Here is a 22,589-nt window from a genome sequence, read left to right as displayed (position 1 = left end):
ATGAATATGACAACACAAAGACAAAGACAGTCATTCAATCCTAAACACTTTCTACACCTTCTTTGTTGTATGAAGCAGTTCTAGATGAAAAAGGAGAGGATCAAACCGTCCTTTTCACCAGTGGATCACGGACAACATAGTGAAAATATGCATGTCTGCTGCAAGCTAAATGTTGAAAGTAAACACAAAACTGTTGCATCCATTGACGAAAAGAGACTGTCTCACATCTCCTATCCCACGTAAATCCGCTTCAATTCAGAGCGACGATAGTTCCACATATGCATTGGCGCTTTATGCTAAAGCTCGCTGCTTCTCTTCGTGGGCTCCTCAACACAATCCCATTTTGGAGGTGATGTCCGAATAATCCACGGAAGGCAGATAGCCATGGATTTGAACAGGGAATTCTTTATTTCACATTTGGCTGATATTCATGTTGTTATTATATGTCATGTTGTTAGCTTTTTTTCTGACAAGCTTATGTCATCTCTTGTGAAAACAAAATGGGTCACTATGTGTTATATAAATACATAATCTGGTAATAGAAATGTAATTGAACCAGTGGCAATGCAGCAAACGCTTCATTTTGTGTAGCATCAAACGCCAAAGCAATTATCTCCCTTTGGCACTCACCCAGTGATGAGGGAGCGCTCCTCTTCGTGCACGAGGTTTTATGAGGAGCCTCCTTTCAGCCCATCATTATCATCATCACTATCTCCCTTTTGTCATTTTGTTCTCTGATGGTGCAGAGATGTTTAATCCAATAAAATGGGCCAAATCTCCCATGGCTCGTTTTGTGTCGGCATCATCAAACAGATGAACAAGCAAGCTTTGGGAAGCAAATCTGCCATTACTTTGCATATAAATGCATGGAGTCACTGAAATGGTGTTCTTCAGCCATGCAGATTCTTCAGCTTTGATGTGTGTGACTTGCAAGTATATTTTCTTTATTTTTATGGGGATAGGCGGAGATAGGTCTTTCCCAATTCCCTATATGATCTGATCCTATACGGTGGGAATGGTTAAAAAAAAAATAGGCTAACAAATGGCAGCATTGGTTGGGTCTCTTTCAGGTGAAATGACGACATCTCAAAACAATGCTCGATGGTTGCGAAAATGGCTGACATCTTGAAATTCCACGAACAGCTTGTGATTGATCAGTGTTTCTCACCTTAAATTTTCTGTAAAGAGTGTCACAAAAGAATGACAAGATAACTGATTGTTTATAGTTTACAGTAGACGCGACGATGTAACATACACACACAGTAATAATAATAATAATGCTGGGTCCGAGAGGACAGTAATTTTATCTGTGCTGTATGTCATGCATATTAGCATATTTGACAATAAAGCTGACTTTGATAATAATAATAATAATAATAATAATAATAATAATAATAATAATAATAATAATACATTTCATTGTAAGCACCTTTCAAAGCTCTCAAGGATACTTTACAGTCACAGACAAGCATAGGTACTATAATAAATACAAGACAATCACAAATAGAATACAATAAATAAAATACAGTTATAAATAGAAACCAGAGAAAGAACTACACCGAAAATGTGATTTTAAATAGGTGGGTTATGCACACACTATTAAATACCGCTACTACTAAATATGTAATGTGCAAATGTATATAGTTGGGGGGGGGGGGATCACATTGCTACTTCTGATTACGAAAAAAGGAAATAAAGTAAACACAACTTATCCTGTGAGTCTTGAAGATCGGGCAGATTGCTCTAAATCGCTAGCATTTGTTTCATGGTCGGCATCAAAAGAGTTAAAATACACACGTACATTTTGTTGTGGTATTTTGGGGAATACTGGAACAGATTATAAGGCCAATTCCATTCATTAAGAAAAAATGTTCCGCTTTAAATTATACTGGTACTGATTAGTTACAACTTTGAAAGGCGGGGGTAGGGAGAGAGAGAAGCGAGAGAGAGGTGGGGCGGGTGGGGGGTACAGTAAAAGTTGGGAGTGTAACTCCAAGGGGCGTGCCCCAGAGGAGCATAGAGGAGAGTGGCTGCGCGCTCTTGGTCCACTATTACGCATCACTAACTTCTCATTGTCACCCATCCAGGAGCAGCACCATGCTGTGTGTCTCTTCCATGTAACAAGACCCACGAGAACACTCCCCCACGAGGCCCCAAAACAGACCCAGATTGGAGAAAAAGATTGTGTAGTCTTGTTCATTAGCGTGGAGCACCTTGGTCATGGGCGCGCACCAACGGAGCTCCGCGCTTCTCGGATCGGTTCTGTCACTGTGCGGATGTTTGGCCTTATTGTGCGGGTTGACGGTGCCCAGAGTGGAGGCCGGCTGCCGAGAGCGGGACAGCCCCAACTGCTGCCCCGGGCGGAATAACGAGTGCTTCGAGTACACCTGGAGAAAGACTGTCTGCTACTGCGACACGTATTGTCACAAAACTGGAGACTGCTGCGACGACTACCAGAATGTGTGCCAAATTTCTGGTGAGTCACCAAAGAACTTTGTAACTCATGCACAACTTTGACATATACATGTATTACAATTAGAATTTTAAATTTTCAAATTTTAAAAAGTAAAAGCCGAGGTTTAAATTGTTGTTAAATGGTAAAAAAAAATAGTTTCCTCAATTAAACAAATTAAAATGTAGTGAAATAAATTAGAATAAAACACAGAAACCACAGATTTACAACGTTGCTTAGTCATCAAAGCTTTAGATTTTTTTAAATAAGAAAAAATAATATTATAACAATGTATTTTATTAAAAAATAATCCGATTTTGGAAGCTCTGTCATATTCGACTTCGATGGACTGCCAAGAGAGAGAGAGAGAGAGAGAGAGAGAGAGAGAGAGAGAGAGAGAGAGAGAGAGAGAGAGAGAGAGAGAGAGAGAGAGAGAGAGAGAGAGAGAGAGAGAGAGAGAGAGAGAGAGAGAGAGAGAGAGAGAGAGAGAGAGAGAGAGAGAGAGAGAGAGAGCGGGAGAGACAAAAACGATTATTACGACTGTGTTGAAGTTCATTATGCTTCCAAACATGGCCACCAGGAGGCAGTGGAATACCGCTTAAACATAAACCAACCTCATGTGCAGTGATACCTTGGTTTACGAACTTAATTGGTTCCCAGACACAGTGTGTAAGGCGAAAAGTGTGTATCCCAAAAATTTATTTCCCGTAGGAAATTATGGCTTGTTGATGGCTTAAATGGAATGGAGTGGCCGGTTTCATCAGCATTAAACACTTGATGAGGAACGTAACCTTCTTCTTTCACCATCTTGAGGAATGATGCCTTGTAGGTTCTTTCTTTGTGATAATTTTATCTAGTTCCTCATCATTTGTGTTCTGTTGAGCTGGGTTGATAGCTTTTTGCATCAAGTGTACAGATAGCTGGTGCTGGTTTTTGTGGAGCCTGATTGATGGGATATTTTAACCTTGCAGTCTACACTCTGCCTTTGAACTATCGAAGTTGAAACTCTCTCACTATTGTCTGCCTGTCTCTTTAATGTTTGAGCCACCTCCCCTCACTGCTGCGTTCTTGACCAATCACATGGCTTTAACCGAAGTCTGGGGACGGGGAATAGAGGACAAAAACAGTCAGCTGCCATTTTGTTGTTAGAACGGGCTCGTTCGCGAACGACACATCACTCATTGAGGCAGCTCCGTGTATGAAAAAAGTTTGTATGCCAAGGTATTACTGTCCTGTAATACTTTTAGTAAAAGGCACTCCGTAAGATGTTGGAAAGTTATATATTTTTTATTGATGACAAAGACAATCTGTCTGAGTATTGTTATATGATATGCCTTGATGCGTTGTGCCAACGTTTGAGTTCAAATATCCTTGGCTTCTAAAACCAATAATATCGACGCTAATTGTTAGCATGACAATGGTGTTTTCTATGATATGTTAGTATTAAGCCTACCTTAATAGTAACATATGGAAAACACCTTAATGCTAACATATCATAGAAAACATCATTGTCATGCTAACGGTTAGCTAGTTACTCTTAAGACATCATTCCGTATTTTTTCATGCATAAAGAATCCCTGCTCAAATACAGCCCATTTGTTGGATTGGATTTACCTTTAGTCGTCTCACAGTGGAGACATTTACATATCACAGCAGCAAAATTATGAAAGGAAGAGGGAGGAAAGGAAAGAAAGAAGTAGTAAAACAAAATACAGAAGCTGCTGGGATTATATGATACGTTTACGTTTCCAGATTTGAAGGATCGATTCGAAGGCCATGTAGATTTGGATAAGGAAGGCTGGAAATTAAGTCATGTGAATAAGAAAATACCAAGTTTTGAACAACAACAAAAAGTTGTGATAGTCACATATTTATTTTTTTTACTCATAAAATCTACTTTGTTTCTGTTCCGTGTGATATCATATGTAAAATATCAAATTATTTTATAGCAATAATTTCACAGATTTTTTTAAAGAACAACAGTGAGCTGGCCCCCCTATCTAAAATCCAGAGTCACCATTGAAGTCTTTGTTGGAAGGCCTTCACTTTTTGTCATGGAATATCATCAAATGGTCAAAAACCAAATCCGGGGTCATAAGGCTGAAGTCATGCTACTGACTGTTGCTATATTTGGACAAAGGAGTGCAGGGGTGCCATGTAAACACACAGCCAAAGATGGTTAGGATACAGTAGAGGACTAAAAAAATTGTGAACAGAGTCCGCTCTCATGGTGTGTGGAAACATCTCAAGGGGACATCGGAGAGTTTGTATGCTGCTGGATGTTGTCTTTTAAATACTCACTAACGTGCACCTTCAGGGAACAGTGGCGGGTTCCAAAAGCTATTTTAAAATGATATTGAAGCTATCATTTTCCGTAGCGTCTCGAGTAGACAACTGTATGAACCTATAGGCGAGAAGCGAGACCCGAAAACAGGGTATCAGTGTCTGCCCAGCCTTATTTCAATGTATCAGGTACTCGTTGAAGCTGCCAATACCAGTCAATTACTTGAGGGCAAAAAAATTAGACTGATTGAGTTTGTCTTTCTCCGTACTTCTTGGCGTCCTACTGCGGTACTTTGACACACTGGCGAATCATCATCTGCATTTGACATTGTGTGTCTTTGGACTGTGAGATTCAAACCACAAACCTTCTAGACGTGCAAACCACTATTCCAGTCTTCTGCTCTATGAAAAGTCAAGTAGAATGCCAAGGTACTAATAAAATACAGTGAGACCTCAACTTACAAACACCTTATCTTACAAACTTTTCGTCTTACAAACGTCAAATTTTCACCTTATAATAAGCACTATTTTCATAATACACACCCACCACGGCTGGCGGAGTGATCTTCGGCGGAAGCACACGACCGAACAGCACCAGAGGTTAAGTTACCAACAGTCCTTATGGAAGGTGACTCTCCTTCCATAAGCCATAAACGATCATCAAAAAGGTCAATAAACCTTTATTTTACAGCACAGTTTATTCCTTTAATTACAGTCGTCATGTAATGCGGCTCTCTATCCAAACAGCAATTCCCTTTGACCTTCAACCTCCAACGCCATTCCATCAAGCCATAAATGACCATCACAAATGTAAATAAAGTGACTTTATGATACAATGCAGTGTATTTCTTTCATTACAATACAATTGCACATTTATTATACATAGAATAAGGTATGTTGTGTGTAGTTTTAAGGCTTATTTAGTTGAAAAGTATATTTTATGGAAACCCGGGAACGGATTATTCCCATTTTAATGGTTTCCTATGGGAAATTTATTTTTGAGATACACACTTTTCGCCTTACACACTCTGTCTGGGAACCAATTAAGTTCGTAAGTTGAGGTCTCACTGTACAAGTGTAGCCATAATAAATATATAATCTGTAAGGTAACCCTGACATACGCATGACCTCAAACAAACGTACAAAATGTCCCCGGTGTCTGCTCTGTGCATGATTCATAAGTATTCCTTAAGGATGACGGTTTGATAAGATAGTCTTCTGTATCTTGAGGTTTCGGGGGGAAAAAACATTGACTTCCTGTGTGTGCAAAATACATCTCATGTCCTTGGCTCCGTTCCACACGAGACTCCACCTGGACTTATCAGATTCCGATGCTGCAGGTCTCCTCCGCATGAACATCTTTCTGGAAACCGCAGCACCAGCTGCAACCCAGCATTGGTTTCTCAGATGGTTGCTTTCACGGCCACCTTATTTGACACTGGCGTACATAAACGGCCTCTGCGGTAAGGAACATGGCACTTGCTAGTCTGGACCAAATGGTGGGAAAACGTTTGTGTTCTAAGACCAAGTTGTGAAAGTGAACTTGATTTATTGTCTGTCTTTGCCGGTTATGAACATCATACATTACTGTACCGTAACTGTCATGTTTCGTTTCGTGACCAACGGGTAGCCCTGTAGGGCCCCGCTAGCAACTGCACAGGCGTTGGTCATTTTAATCAGTGCGATTAAAAAGGACTTCGGGCACATCCACACAATGTCAGGTCGTTGTTTGTTTCACTCTGCCAGGTTTGTTTCATTTTGTCATATTTTGATTCTAATTGGTTTTGTTTGCTACTTTGGACCGATTTGTTTTGATGAGTTTGTTGTTTGAGATTTTGTTCCAGATGACTTTATTTAATACAAAAGCTGCCACAATGAGTGATGTGTCGTTCGCGAACGAGCCCGTTCTCCTAAAAGAAAATGGCAGCCGGCTTGTTTTGGTCCTCTATTCCCCGCCCCCAGTCGTCGGTTAAAGCCACGTGATTGGTCAAGAACGTAACAGTGAGGGGGGTTTTACAGACAGAGAGAGAGAGTGAAGCCATTCTACAAAAACGAAAATGGCTGCAGACATTTTTTTTGTCCTCTCTTCCCCGACCCCAGTCTTCGGTTAAAGCCACGTGATTGTATGTAGCAGTGAGGGGTGGTGGTTTAAACATTAAAGAGACAGGCAGACGACAGAGAGAGAGAGTGACCAAATGGATAGAAAACAGTGAAATTTGGACTCGTTTCAACTTTGATAGTTCAAAGGCAGAGTGTAGACTGCAAGGTTAAAATTCCCATCAATCAGGCTCCACAAATAACCCGAACTAGCCATCAGTTCAATTTGAAATGAAAAGACAAGCAAGGGAACAAGCTATTAATGATGTTTCTAGTGTGTCTGCCTGCATCTGTTGCTGTTGCCATATCACAACTTCCAACATGTACAACCCTTGAGACACTTTATGCAAAAGGCTATCCATTCCATCAAGCCATCAACGACCATCACAAAGGCAAATAAAACGACTTTATTTTATAGTACAGTTTATTTCTTTCATTATAATACAATTTCACATTTAGTATACATAAAATAAGGTATACATTATTTTGTGTCGTTTTAAGGCTTAGAAAATTAGAAAGTATAAAATTATTTTTTATGGGGACCTGGGAACGGATTATTCTCATTTTAATAGTTTCCTATGGGAAATTAATTTTTGGGATACACACTTTTCGCCTTACACACTCAGTATGGGAACCAATTAAGTTCGTAAGCCAAGGTATCACTGTACATCCTTCTCCCTCATGCCTGCTTTTTTGGGGTCCACCACAATCACCACCACCACCTTCTTAAACTTAAATCATGACAGTATCGAATGTAATCATAATCAAACCGAAACAAATCGTCACACTTTCCACTCAATTGTCCTTACACCCTTTGGATTTTTTTATGCCATTTCTCTTTGATTTCATCTTCAATGTTAATTTTCAGAAACCATGAAGTGAATCATCAAAGTCTTCCGATCTTGAGTCAGAATCACTCAAGAGCACTGTAGCGATTCATACTTGGCAAGTCTCAGTTCAGTGATGCAAGACAAAATGATAGTACCAGGTAGTTGTTGCCGTTGGTTTGCCGGCATTTCGCTCATCATTCTTCTGGCACGTCTGCTTCTCTTCTCCTCCCCTCTGCGAAACTATACATTGTAACATCCTGAACACTCCTTACTCTTCCTGTCTTCCATCCCACGTTCCTGTCTTTGACCCACGTGCAGAGTCAATGTTTTTCACTAAAAGGTTTGAAACGGGCCAGCTGGACCAGTAGCTGTACACTTCAACTATGTTGCTGATTGCAAAATCTTTTTTTTCCCTTTAAAGGACAACCAACACCTCCGGCGAAGTTGTGTCCATAATTTGTAAAATCACTTCAAATGACTTCTACTGAGCGTATTTTACAAAGATTCCACCGCATATAGCTATATTTTAGGTTTTAAGACTCGCGCTGAATATTCAGGAAGTCTTGTTTTTGAGTTGATGACGATGCCTGATGTGACGTCACGCCAGGAACGCCCCTGACTGAGAAAGTGACACACAATGCATTTTGGGTACTTTGTTTGGTCTGAAAACGTCGTGTTGATCTGTGTTGATGGCGAAATTAGAAGGAAAACACATAAATAATGCGATGCTGAATCGTTGTGTGTTGCACAAAGACTACTATTTGATACGAGCTGACACAAATCCGCCCATTTCCAACGGAGCTTGGGCGCCATCTTGTGCATTTTCTGGGACGCTACATTGGAGTCCTGACAGCTCGAATTGATAAGGGAGGACTTCTTTAATAGATTGTAAACATTTATGCTTTTGTTTTCAGAACTATTTGAACCAGATTCATAACTGGATGAGTAACAGGAAAGCATCTTCTCCGAATCGGAAGCCATTGTTTTGAGTCTTGAGCAAGGCAAGACGTCCTGGCGTGACGTCACGAACAAGGGGGCGGGAACTTCTGAAACTCGCCATCTACGAGGTCATTTTGAAGTAGTTTTGGGACACTTTAACACATCTTTATTGGTGTTTTGCATCTGACTAAAAATATCAGCCTGCGTGTTTTGGGTATTTTAGATGCTATAAAACGTTTTTGTGATGTCAGTTAGGAAACAAAAAAATGGTGTCGGTTGTCCTTTAAATTCCGTGTTTATTATCAAGACACCGCGACTGAATCATATTTCTCAACTTTTTAACCATTTTCATGGGAGTGTTCAATTTGGACTAAGCTATAACCCTTGGTGACAGTTTTTGACAACAAATTCGAACCGTTATCAACCCCTGTGATTGATGGCATTTTACATCTGCCGCAGTTCGGAGCAGCGCTTTGCCAGCGTTTGCGTAGATCCTTGATTAATACTTTTTATCTGTTAGCAAACATATTTGTGAAAAACAGTTATTAGCAGTCCTGTGGCTGGGAGGGTGTCAGAGGAAGTTTTCTTTTTAGGAGGTCTGTTGTCCCTTTAACAACAGCTGGACATCTGGGTCCCATCAGCCAGAAGGAGGTGCAGGCCTGTAGAGAAGGGGGTGGAAGTGTGTTTAGAATGAGACAGATGGAGGGAACGAAGAAGGTAATTAAGGGAGAAGGAGATCAAATCTTTTGTCAGGACACTCTAAAATGGATGCAGGATGGAGGCCAAGGAGGTAAAAAAGAGCCAAATGAGCTGAAAAAGTAGATTGCGCTCAATTATTGCAGAGTGTGACTAGATGTGGCGACAAGCTAAGAGGACAAAAATGCTGATTTAGAGGTACACTTTTAGTGCTTCGCTCAATTTCACGATGTTTACGTGAAATTTTGCCAGGGAAAATAACTGGAAATAGACCCTTTACCGTCTATTATTATTTCTGTCTGTGTGGACAAAAAACCTTATGTTTAAACTTTGTGTATCTGTGTATTTTGGTTAATCTCAAATAAAACCCAAATAAAATGCGGTTGAGCACAAATCTGTTTAGTTTAAATCGTGTTATTTTAAACAGTTGCCTTTAGCTCTTGCATTTGTCTGGAACTTTGCCACATCCAATATGGGGCACCTTGCCTAGTTGGCAACCAACATGTCAACTTGTAGACCACATTGGATGTGGCTCAGCCACACTCTTCTCCAGTGCTTCTAGTTTTGTCTTCGCATTCAACTGAAGTCACTTCAAAATATTTCAGAACTAGAATTTGGAGCCTGATTTACATATTTAAATTTTCATATAATAATATATAGTTCATACAGCTCAGCACAACAATGATAGCGAAAAGAGAGTGCTGGTCATGATCAATCAAAGATAACAATAATACAAATGTAAATAACTGTTAATATTCGCTTGTATTCAAACATAGGATCTCTCAAAACAAGTCATAAAGGAGGTGAAGTTAGATTCCCTTTTGAAAAGATGGAATTAATTACTGTAAATAAGTAGCGAGCTAAAGCTCTTTGCGAGTTAGCTACTTCAAAATAACAGACTAAGAATGGGGACAGACTAAGAAGGTGGTATTTTATTTACTTTATTTTAAACATGAAAATGTTAATGAAAATGAAATTAGGAAGGAAAGGAAAATGCATATTTTATTTTGAAGAAAAAAAAAGTAAGTGAAAGTGGCTGGAAATTACAAGCAGTAAATACAAAATGCGGAAAGTGGGTGCATTTAGGGGAAGGAGAGAATGAAGAACCATGAACTAAGGAGTGGCTCTCTGCATTGCCACTTCACTTTCATTGTGTGTGTGTGTTGTGTGTGCGTGTGTGTGGACTGAGAAAGCTTTCAAGGTGCCGCAGCGCTCTATTCATTCACTACGGTGGGGTCGGGGTCTGGCTGTCTCAGTGACACAGGCAGTCCACAAAGCCACTTCGGAATCTCTGCATTCCTGCACATTAGTGCTGCCCACCTGACACCCGCCTTTCCCAGATCACCGCACAAATACACACATACTCATTTGTCAGACCACTTGGGTTCATTCCAGTCATCACTGTGAAAAAAAAACGCATTTGTATCTTTATTTTGATTCATCTAGAGCCAACTTCCTGCTCATTCTTCTTATCCTCCCCTCACACATACATACACACACACACACACACACACACACACACACACACACACACACACACACACACACACACACACACACACACACACACATACACACACACACACTTTGTTTCTCCCTGCTGTGGGCCACACGGCCAATTAAGGCCTTTGGTGAAAAGAGTGTGCAATGAAATGGATAGGGTCGGCGAGTTCCCGCACAGCAGGGGGTAGGTAGGTGGGCAACACCCCTACCCCATAGCAACATGGCGTCCTGTGAGCAAAGACCACCAGAGGTCAGGAGGTAATTGCCTGGCTGTGGTGGTCCTTCTTTCAGTTTCTGGTACGGGCAGTGCGACACCCACGTGATAAACCCTGCTGACAGTCTGACCTGCCGCTTGCCTCGCAGTCACCAACTCTGACCTCTCACCCGGCATGGTGAAAACAAGAGGTTTTTGTCAGCGTGTCGGGCACCCTCCCCAAATTAGCTCCGATTTGAAACATTCAAACAGTACACACTAAAACAAAGGTGTTATACCACATTGTCGTTACGGTTTCCTCGCGGGGTCCGTTATGAATTGGGGGAAGCCATTAAAATGTTGAATTCCCTCCACATATTACATATAGCTCGTACAAGAAATTAATGAATAACTAGTTTCAAATTAGAAGTAAAAATAATGACTGTTCTTGTGGTTTACATCCTACAATGTGAAATTTTGGTTCAGACTTTAGCAAGCATCATGGTATTTCACAAGTTTGATTTGCTTTCTTGGGCCGAATAAAATAATGTGGGGGCCATTTTTTGCCCCCGGAGCCTTAACTTTGACACCCGTGCCCTAAAACAAATGCAGTAAACTCTCGTTTTTCCAGGTTGATGGGGACCAGGAACCCACAGTGAAAATAATTTTCATGTATAAATATGTGAGTACGAGATATGTAAACAGTATTCCTGCTGTACATATTTTAGACAGAGTACACATAAATGCTTGGGTAACCAAGTACACTTGTGGCGGTGGCCTGACTGGAACCGCGTTGAAATTGAGAACAGATAAGTTTAAAAAGCAAAATAGTCTGTCAATTCTCTGGATTCCCGGGAAGAATATAAACTCAATAAACCGAAACGGGTTGTGTCAGGAAGGGCATCCGACGTAAAAGCTTGGCCAAAACAAACATGCGAATCAAACCTCTGAAGATGGAGGGAAAAGCCGAAAGGAAAAGAAGAAGAAGATAACAAAGAACTGAAAATGGTGATTTGTTGACTGTGGGAATTGATGTTGTATTTTATACCTGTGACTTGACGGATTTATCTGCTGTCATTGAAAGAATCATTGCTTGAGAGCAGTTCAGTTGTATTTAAGTTCAATATATTTGCATTTTGGGTCACCTTAACTCATTCACTGCCATCTTCTTTTCCTTTCGGCTTTTCCCTTCAGGGGTCGCCACAGCGAATCAATGTCCTCCATCTATCCATCTATAGGATTTTGTGCATCCTCTTCTCTCACACCAGCTACCTTCATGTCCTCTTTGACCACATCCATAAACCTCCTCGTCGGTCTTCCTCTCGGTCTCCTGCCTGGCAGTTCAATTAAGGCTCAGCATCCTTCTCCCGATATAGTCACTCTCTCTCCTCTGGACATGTCCAAACCATCTCAGTCTGGCCTCTTTGACTTTCTCTCCAAAGCCTCTAATATGAGTTGTCCCTCTAATGGACTCATTCCTGATCCTATCCAACCTCCCAAAGAAAACCTCAACGTCTTCAGCTCTGCTACCTCCAGCTCTGCTTCCTGTCTTTTCTTCAGCGGCACTGTCTCCAGTCCAAACATCGTGGCTGGTCTCACCACGGTTTTATACACTTTTCCTTTCATCCTAGCTGAAACCCTTCTATCACACATCAAACTCATTCACTGCCATACGATGTGCAAAAGTGTGTCTACTCAAGTGCCAGGGTTTTTGTCATTTTCACTCACATTGTACGACCCACAGAATATTGAGTTTTAGGAGTACATTCAATTCAACGTAAGAAAAAAAAAGAGTTAATTCCTAAATTGTATGAATCTGGAGTTATCTGAGCTTGAAATGGGGGGGGCTGTACAAAATACAATATGTACATACATATTGATTTATCTAGCGCTTTAACAACACCTGTAGCTGCAAGAAAGCGCTCACATGGACAAAAGGCAAATGCTGACCCTCTTGGAAGGGGTCTGACCAGCGCTTTATCGGCACCCCATGAATGGCAGCAAATGAGTTAAGGAACTGTTGGTTTTTAAACAAACAATTTTAGAATGCTTAAAAATAACATTCAAAACACCCGGGAGCACAAAAGTCAATTGCTATGCGCCTCCTCTCGCCTACTTTCTTAATGTTTATGGGGTGTGCATTTCCAGCATAAAAAGAAGCCATGTTCGAGGTCAGCTTCTATTAAATGTCACCGATTTCCCACTGGAACTACTTACCTTTGAGCAAGCGCAACTTCCTCTTTAAATTGATTTAAGTTGTTGATTGCTGCCCTTGCTGCTTCTGTGTGTGTGTGTGTGTGTGTGTGTGTGTGTGTGTGTGTGTGTGTGTGTGTGTGTGTGTGTGTGTGTGTGTGTGTGTGTGTGTGTGTGTGTGTGTGTGTGTGTGTGTGTGTGTGTGGTGTGTGTGTGTGTGTGTGTGTGTGTGTGCGCGTGTGTGTGTGTGTGTGTGTGTGTGTGTGTGTGTGTGTGTGTGTGTGTGTGTGTGTGTGTGTGTGTGTGTGTGTGTTTTCAAGTTGTGGCATGGAGTGAAACCAGAGAGAAACAAAGTGCTAAGTGGAGGCCATTTTGCGCACTTCCTGCTTAATTGGACTAATGTTGACATGAACGCATGCCAATGAGAAACTCACTCTTGCTGACCTGCCTCTTACCTGAGGCGCTGCCTACTTAAGTACACCTTGACATGATAGTAAAATTTGTTTAAGAGCCTTAAAAAATAACAGGAAAATGTGTTGTAGCAATGTTAAACTATAACCAGTTGTAGCTAATGGCAACCAGCCTGTATGAGAAATCCAAGATGGCACCCGAGTATGCAGCCGTTAGCAAGTGCTCTCACGAGCCTTGATTATTTTTGTTGTTGTTGTTTTTTTTTGTTTTTGTGTGTTTTTTTTTGTCACTTTGTGTTGTTGTGCATCGTTTGGAATGGATACGGATTGTTTTTCAGCATTTTTGGCCACAACGTTCATCAAGGAGGAGACTTTGCTGAGTGGTTGCGCCTTTTCGGCAGCACGAATAAGCCAGCACCGTTTTTCATGGAGAGGGATGTCGGTGCCATTCGACTGTCCTCACTGGACAACTCTGGGGCCATTTTGCTTTTTTGCACCTCTAATGGGCAGCATTTTCACAGCCCCGCTTTGTTCAGCGAAAAGCTTGGGGCTGTTGGACAGTCTGTAGCTGGATGGATGCATGGCTTGAGCGGTTCGCGATGAGAATGAATGAGCGTCAGCGCAGAGCGCCGATGCGTATGTGGAACTGTCGCGGCTTGGAATTGAAGCGGATTTACGTGGGATAGGAGATGTGAGACAATCTCTTTTTGTCAATGAATGCTACAGCTTTGTGTTTGCGTTCAACATTTAGCTTGTAGGAGACGGACATATTTTACCATGACTTCCCTGATCCACTGGTGACAAGGACACTTTGATCAGCTCCTCTTTCCTCTAGAACTGCTTCAACCAACAAAAATGTTGCAGAAAGTGCTTAAGATTGAATGACTGTCTGTGTCCTTTGTGTTGTGTCACATTATTTGTTATTTTGTTTTTTGTTGTTGTTTTGACTTCAAGATGGCGCCGCTAGAATAGCTGCCTTTACAGCAGCTCCTGTATGTAGTTTTTCTTCTTCCTTTCCTCTTACTTTCATCCCTTTGCTTCTGTGAAATGCAAATGTATCCACTGCAAGACTAATAAAGGCCAATCCAATCCACTCCAATCTTAATGATCACAAGAGCATTTCAAAATCTCTTTTTCTGTGTGCTTCCCCAGCAGCCATTGACTGTGCAGTGGGCTCATGGGGCCCCTGGTCATCATGCACTTCACCGTGTGGGGTGGGCAGCACCGAAAGGAGCCGCCAAGTGTTTGTCCCGCCTCGAAATGGGGGAATGCCTTGCCCGGATCTCAAACAGCGCCGCGGGTGCTTCGGAAACAACGAAATATGCAGTTCGGCGAAAGGTGAGCGCGTTACTCTTTTAAGTGTCAATGCACGCACTCCTCTGGGGCACTTTGGCATCCGTTACACATTTGCTGTACAGGGAGAACATGTTACAGGAAGCTTTGTGTGCAGCTGTGTTGCATTCACCGTGCGTAGGAATTGAACACAACCACGCAACAAATACTAATAGATGACACACGCTAAGTATGCTCACTGAGTACTTTTACAATTAACTAAAAATAACAACTCCACCAGGTTAGTGCTATTTGTCATTTGTTAGCAATCAATCGATGGATCAAGTTGGCAAGCATGAATGACTTTGAATTCTTAGGAGGAAAAATTAAAAGCTGTCTTTGTTGTTTTGTTTGTTTCTTATTTACATTGCCAATGTCTTTCCGCCGCCGTGCTGGCCTGCAGAGGTCGCGAAGATCCTTCCGGATTCCTTCAAGAGGAACTTTAAGGACCCTTGGAGGAGGCCTCACATGCTGCTGAAAGAGGAGAAGGCCAGGTAAGGTCGACAAACACGTAAGACCAGCTTCCAAAATTCCACCAACCAAACATCTTATCCGATGGAAGATAATGTATCGGTAAAAACAAATTATTGCTACCAAGGTCAAATGTCTTTTCACCCATTTTATTCTTTAGGTAAGTATAAAATTGGTCAATCCTCAAATTCTTCAAGCCTTTCGAATCGCAAAATTCTACATATGACAACTCAAAAGCACTGGGGGAAAAACTCAAAACGAAAAAAGTTGGAAAATACAGCATTCCTTGGGGGTGCGCCTTATACACTGGGAAATATGGTAGATTCACTCATTCATGGCCATTGCCGAATTTATTCGGTAATTGAAAAGCATGACGTGGAGCACCATTCCCGGATTTATTGTGGGGTGCCGATAAAGTGCTGGTCAGACCTCTGGTAATGTTTTTCCCTCCCATGAGGGGGCAGCATTTACCTTTTGTCTTTTGTATATGTGCCCCCATTTCAGCCTCACACCCATATAACTTGGGAATTCACTTTTTTTTCGGAGGAGAGAGTACGATTTCTTACGCTGCATTGAATGTTTCTATAGTGCTAAAACTTAATATTCTGTGGGTCCTGCAATTTGAGTGAAAATGACAAAGAACGCTGGCGCATGTGGCTGCCGCTGCTCACCCCTAGAAAAATATTATTATTATTATTATTATTATTATTATTATTATTATTATTATTATTATTATTATTATAAAAACCCTGGCACTGGAGTGGACACATTTTTGCACATTGGCTGGCAGTGTATGAGTTAAAAAAAATCTAAAACTACAAAAATATGTTTATTTAATTTTTATTTTTTTGAGAGGGGTGAATTTGGAGTTATGAATGAATTGAGAATGATGTGCTTTTTGAACCACGTGCCCTGCAAGTTTCCATTATATAACTAATCAAGCAATCAATTGGCGTTTTATGACAGCCGTTTTGTGCCAAAAAAGTCCACCTGTGTTCATGTTACATCAACATTTCTCGACATTTACTCACTGGTTTGACAGTGAAGACTTATCTGGCTTTCTTTGAATGGAATTCAGCGATAGTCTTTAGATAGTTTCTTCCTATATGAAATCAGATTTGATTACATTACATTACATTACATTACATTAACCTTTATTTGTCTCACAGTGGGAAAAAAATCACAATTCACAATTCATAGCAAGTATATTCATCTCATTGACATTTTTGCTCTGATAAAACAGAAGGAGAAGTGGCAAGGCCAAAATCGTCATAGCAACCGGAGCCTTGAGATTGCTTTGGCTGTAAAATGAACAGTTGTCCATGTGCATCACGAAGTGACCTGTGCTGATAAAGCCTCTATTATCCAGGTTGGAAAAAAGTACAGCCGTCCTTCTCGGATGTGGTCTTTGCCGTGATTGCAGATGTTCTCAGAGATGAGGATAAAAAGTCATGGCTGTTTTCCAAGAAGAACCTTACTGCCTTTCGCACTGATTAAAAGTGACATCGGACTCCCATGTTTCCACTGACCGTCAGGGCCCTGGACGCACATTACTCAAGAAAATAAGACATTCGTGAATGAGGAAATGGATTAAAAGTGTCCTCTGGTGCATTGAAAGGTATCTGATGTTGTCAGGAACAATTACTGAGAAAGTCAGTGACGGAACGGAGCTTTCATGAGGATTAGCCTCTCAATCAAATTTGGTAACATAAATTCTTTATTTGGCAAATTGTTGGAAACACTATTTGTAGTTTTGAAAAAAAAAGAAGAAACAAACTACATTTGTGAAACTGGAGTGAAAATATTGCTGCAAAACAACGTTTTGCGCTAATTGTTAATCTTGTTATCATTCAATGGACAATCGACACCATTTTTAGTTTCCTAACTGACATCAGAAAAACGTTTTAGAGCATCTAAAATACCCAAAACATGCAGGCTGATATTTTTTGTCAAATGCAAAACACCAATAAAAATGACTTAAAGTGTCCCAAAACCGCCACAAAATGAGCTCAGAAATGGCGAGATTCAGAAAGTCCCGCCCCCTTGTTCGTGACGTCACGCCAGGATACACCGTCACGAACTGCCCTGCTCGAGAATCAAAACAATGGCTTCAGAGAGTTCAGATTCGAGAATATGCTTTCTTGTTACTCATCCAGTTATGAATATGATTCAAATAGTTCTGAAGAGGAAAGCATACATGTTTGCAATCGATTAAAGAAGTCCTTCCGTATCAATTTGAGTCGTCTGGACTCCAATGTAGCGTCCCAGAAAATGCACAAGATGGCGCCCAAGCTCCGTTGTAAATGGGCTGATTTGTCTGCTGGGATTTTGTGTCAACTCAACACCTTCTTTATGCGTTTTACCACAATTGGTAGTCTTGGTGCGACACACAACGATTCACCATCGCGTTATTTATGTAGTTTTCCTTCTAATTTCGCGATCAACACAGTTTTTTCAGATGTAAAAAAGTGCCCAAAATGCATTGGGTGTCTCTTTGTCAGTTAGGGGCATTGTGAATGTGACGTCACGTCAGGCATCGTCATCAACTCGACAACAAGACTTCCTGAATATTCAGCGCGAGTCTTAAAATGTAAAATATAGCTATATGCTGTGGAATCTTTGTAAAATGCGCTCAGTAGAAGTCATTTGAAGTGATTTAACAAATTATGGACGCAACTTGTCTGGAGGCGTCGGTTGTCCATTAAAGCACTATAATTATGTGTAGCGTGATAGCGACAGTACTGTATTCATTCATTTTTGCTGCTCATCTCAATTTGCGGGGTTTGCTCGGGAATTTTGACATTAACTCATGATAAAGACTATATTTTTTATCTTACTTGTCATTCGGCAACTTTTGCGTTTAAATTTAGCTTTAATTTTGAGGAATTAGCAAAAATTGTCCACTCCGGTGCCGTGGTTTTTCTCATTGTCACTCAAATTCCAGGACCCACAGAATATTGAGTTTTAGGACTACACTAAAAAAGCGTAGACTCTTCTTTCATCAAAAAAAGTTAATTCCGAAGTTATTTCGGTCTAGAGTTATATGAGCTTGAAATGGGGCCAGCTGTGCAAAGTATAATACAATACATACATATTTATTTATATAGCGCTTTAACAACAGCTGAAGCTGTAACAAACGCGCTAACATAGAAAAAAAGGGAAATGCCACCCCCTCGTCTGACCAGCGCTTTATCCGCACCTTCTGCAAAAAAAAAAAAAAAACGAACAAATTTGGGAATGCCGCTCTACGTCATATTTTCAATTCCCGAATAAATGGCAGTGATTGAGTTAAGTTTCTATGTTTTCTAATTTTTTTTTATGTTTTGCTTACATAAACAAATCTTCAAAAATAAAAAAAGAAATGTTTTTATAGAAAGTATTTTACGGTAGAGTCCCTTCCTGTTTTTAATCCTGTTTTTAATTGTTCCTCTTCCAGTTACCTATCTAGATGGCTGTCTAGCTAGCTATCTAATCGCCAGCTAGCTAGCTAACCGCTATCTAGCTAGCTTTCTATCTAGCTAGCTTTCTATCTAGCTTTCTATCTATTTGAGTTATTCTGGGTTGAGTGAACGCTGGCGTGTGTGGCTGCCGCTGCTCACCCACGGAAAAACTTATCGTGTGACTGTAAAGTTACCTTGAGAGTTTTGAAAGGTGCTTATAAATGAAATGTATTATTATTAATATTATTTCGAGATATGCACTCCCTCATACGTATTCCAGTTGAGAAGCTGGCTCTTCTGCTAAAGATAACATATACACTCAAAAGACGACTTGGTATCTTTAGTCCCTGTAAAAGGATAATACAACAAAATAGAACAAATAATAGAAGTGTTTTCTCGGAGCAAACCCTCAATGGGAATGATGTTTTGTCACAGATGACTGAATGAAAGACAAAACAAATAGAGTAGGAAGTACAAAGCGTCTGCCAGAGAACACATTATTTTTGTCTCCGGAGCACAGGCAGAGCTGTGTTGATATTAGGATACGCTGCAGGTGACATGACACTGCTGGATCACCTTCAAATGACGCTGCTTATGTTATCTGAGCCTTGATTGCTCTTTTGTCTGCCTCCGGGGCGCCATTAAAACACAGATTGCTGCCATGGACTTCCTCCAACTGTCGAGCTAAGTTCACACACCGGAAGTCTCCTATTATCATTGCCGGCAGCAAAAACAACAGCAAATCGGCTTTGGAAAACGGCTGGCGGTAAATGAGTTAAACAAATCCCAGTCGTCACCTTTACTTAGTTGATTAAATCCACATAGTCCAGAGACCGGACTATTTGGTACAAGTCACTTATTTCTTATATGCAGTGTACACACAGTATTACCGTAGTAGCTGGTGTATAAGGTGCACCCAAAAGCCTTGATTTTCTTCAAAAGATGTGCCTTAAATGCCGGTGCGCCTTATATGTGAAGTCATATTTAGCCACTACAAGTCAAGCCACTACAAGAAGTGGTGCATACTGAAGTGCCTTATCATGTGGTGTGTCTTATATTTGGATAACCTTTATATATTTTTATATTATATTTGGAAAACTTTTTTCATGAAAGTGCGCTTTATAGTCCAGTTTTTTTATCTGGAAAAAGTTTCAAAATACACCATTCATTGGGGGTGTGCCTTATACACCAGACATAACAGTAATTTATAAATGATTTCAATTGCTTTGAGTGTAAAATCAAAACTCGTTGAATCTTGGGTTATCACTAACTCAAAGGATAGGTCATCAAAATGATTGAAATCATTTGATGCGTCGTGAAATAACTTACTTTTTCCAACTACAGTGATACCTTGGCTTACGTACTTAATTGGTACCCAGACAGTGTGTAAGGTGAAAAGTGTGTATCTCAAAAATTAATTTCCCATAGGAAACCATTAAAATGAGAATAATGCGTTCCCAGATGCCCATAAAACATAATTTTCTACTTTCTAATTTGCTAAGCCTTAAAACTACACAAAATATAACTTATTTTATGTATAATACATGTGCTATGGTATTATAATTAAAGAAATAAACTATACAGTATAATAAAGTCGTTTTATTTACCTTTGTGATGGTCGTTGATGGCTTGCTGGAATGGAGTGGCCGGTTTCATCAGCATTAAACACTTGATGAGGAACGTAACCTTCTTCTTTCACCATCTTGAGGAATGATCCCTTGTAGGTGCTTTCTCTGTGATAATTTTAATTGTGTGATAAATAATTACGAAAAAAAGTTTTTAAAAGGTCAAAGCTTGATGATTATTCATTTATTTATTTTTTTCCTATTTGGAAACATTGCTTCATTCATTGAAGGTGTGGCTTATTGTCCGGTGTGCCTTAATATAAGGAAAACAATTTGAAAAAAGACAATTCATTGATTGGATTGGATTGGATTGGATTGGATTTGCCTTTATTAGTCTCACAGTGGAGAAATTTACATTACATGGTGCACGTTATACTCCCATGCGCCTTATACACCGGAAAATACAGTACTTAACTACCTTTTTTTGTTCATTTGATTTTTTTCTAGCTACTGTGTATATTTGAGGGTGAAACAAGTGAGTGCACCGTGCAGACTTAAACTGTGGAGTGCCCAGCTGATGAGAGAGAGGCTGGTGTGCGCAGAGTGCCAGAATGATGCCATGTCCAAGTCAGACCGGTGTGGAGGAGACGGCCTGGAAGGCACCAGGTAAAGCAAATTATTTATATGGTGTGGGTTTTCTCCGGGTATTCTCGTTTCCTCCTGCATTCCAAAAACATGCATTCAGGCTGATTCACCACTCCAAATTGCCCCTAGGTGTGAACACGGATGATTGTTACTCTGTGCACTGCGATTGGCTAGCAACCCGTTCAGGGTGTACTCTGACTACAGCCCAATGACGGCTTGGATCGGCTCCAGCACCCCCTGAAACCCCAGTGAAGATAAAGTGGTTCGGGAAAAATGAACAGATGGATGGATTTTAAAAAATACATAAACAAATAAACAGAGCATTCTAGCTATCTGTTTATTTGCTAAGTAGCTCGCTAGCTAGCTTGCTAGATTGATAGATAGCTAGGTAGGTGCCAGATAACACAGTGTACCAGATAATATGATAAGGTGTCCACTTCCGTAACTGCTGTTCCTGAAAGGCTTCAAATTGCTGAAAGGCATTTTTCTTTTCTGCTGCCTCTAGAACCTTCTGGTCAGCGGCCTCCGCCGTAGGCTGCCACGGGTCATGGGTGCGAGAGTCATCCTCCAAAGCCTGCCGATGTCCCCCCTACGCTGTCCTTTTTGTGTGAGCAGCCATGTAACCAGCACACGTCCACATCCAAGGACCTCACTGTCCTCACCAGCTTCTGCAAAACTGTGCAGAACCCTGCCAGTCAAGACCCCCCCCCCAGCAACCTGACAATCCAGAATTCCTGGATGTGTTTACTCAAGGAGATCAGCCGCATCCTGCCACTTTTTAAAAAAAATCTTTCACCTCATACTCTGTACTGTATTACTTACTACGCACGCAGCTAACCTTGCTAAAAACGTTCGGATTATTTTACTGCCAGCCTTTCTCCTCCAAAGCACAGCAATACTGTATATTTTTTACTTCTCTCCTATCTACCTCCATAAATGCAACTGCGTTTTGATAATGCGTCACATATAACAATGAAAAAAAAACATTTAGCTTTATACATTTTCTACTCTTAGTTGCCACGTGTCGTGTAATGTGGGGACGCGTTGTATCGAGATGTTTTTACATCAAACAGCACTGACTGCGCTCCGACTAAGCCCTGATTAACTGCTTCTTTGCTCAACCTTTTGTTCTCTATGTCACTACTCTCTCTCAGGGGATCAAGTACCACGTACGGACAGACAGCCTAAAAATTGGGTGATACTATGGCACCCCATTTTAGAAACTACAGTGATACCTCGGTTTACGAACCCCTTGGCTTACGAACGTTTCGGTTTACAAACGTTACATTTATGATAATTTTACCTTGGCATACGAAATTTTTTCGTACACGGAGCTGCCTCAATGAGTGATGTGTCGTTCGCGAACGGGCCCGTTCTTCTAACAACAAAATGGCAACTGACTGATTTTGTCTTCTATTCCCCGCCCCCAGTATTCGGTTAAAGCCACGTAATTGGTCAAGAACGCAGCAGTGAGGGGGGGGGGGGGTTTAAACATTAAATAGACAGGCAGACGACAGTGAGAGAGTTTCAACTTTGCTAG

At 40.8% G+C, this 22,589-nt stretch overlaps 1 protein-coding gene across 2 annotated transcripts in view; it reads left to right on the top strand.

Annotated features, from left to right (window-relative positions):
• Positions 1 to 2,068: 2,068 nt before the first annotated feature.
• Positions 2,069 to 22,589, top strand: part of LOC148899027 (somatomedin-B and thrombospondin type-1 domain-containing protein) — a 21,245-nt gene continuing 724 nt past the window's right edge. Inside the window, exons 1-5 of one of the 2 annotated variants that reach the window (XM_088995471.1) lie at positions 2,069 to 2,476; positions 14,752 to 14,934; positions 15,332 to 15,422; positions 20,912 to 21,070; positions 21,555 to 22,589. The exon at positions 21,555 to 22,589 is cut by the window's right edge and continues 724 nt beyond it. In XM_088995471.1, the coding sequence (XP_088851597.1) occupies positions 2,221 to 2,476; positions 14,752 to 14,934; positions 15,332 to 15,422; positions 20,912 to 21,070; positions 21,555 to 21,660 (795 nt within the window). In that variant the 5' untranslated portion in view covers positions 2,069 to 2,220 and the 3' untranslated portion in view covers positions 21,661 to 22,589. Of the gene's footprint in view, positions 2,477 to 14,748; positions 14,935 to 15,331; positions 15,423 to 20,911; positions 21,071 to 21,554 lie in introns of both variants that reach the window. The other variant, XM_088995470.1, reaches the window with a different exon arrangement.

The sequence above is a fragment of the Hippocampus bargibanti genome, linkage group LG04, assembly GCF_051943395.1.
Source record: "Hippocampus bargibanti isolate YZ-2025 linkage group LG04, ASM5194339v1, whole genome shotgun sequence".
NCBI lineage: Eukaryota > Metazoa > Chordata > Actinopteri > Syngnathiformes > Syngnathidae > Hippocampus > Hippocampus bargibanti.
This window is presented reverse-complemented; position numbering and strand designations above follow the sequence as displayed.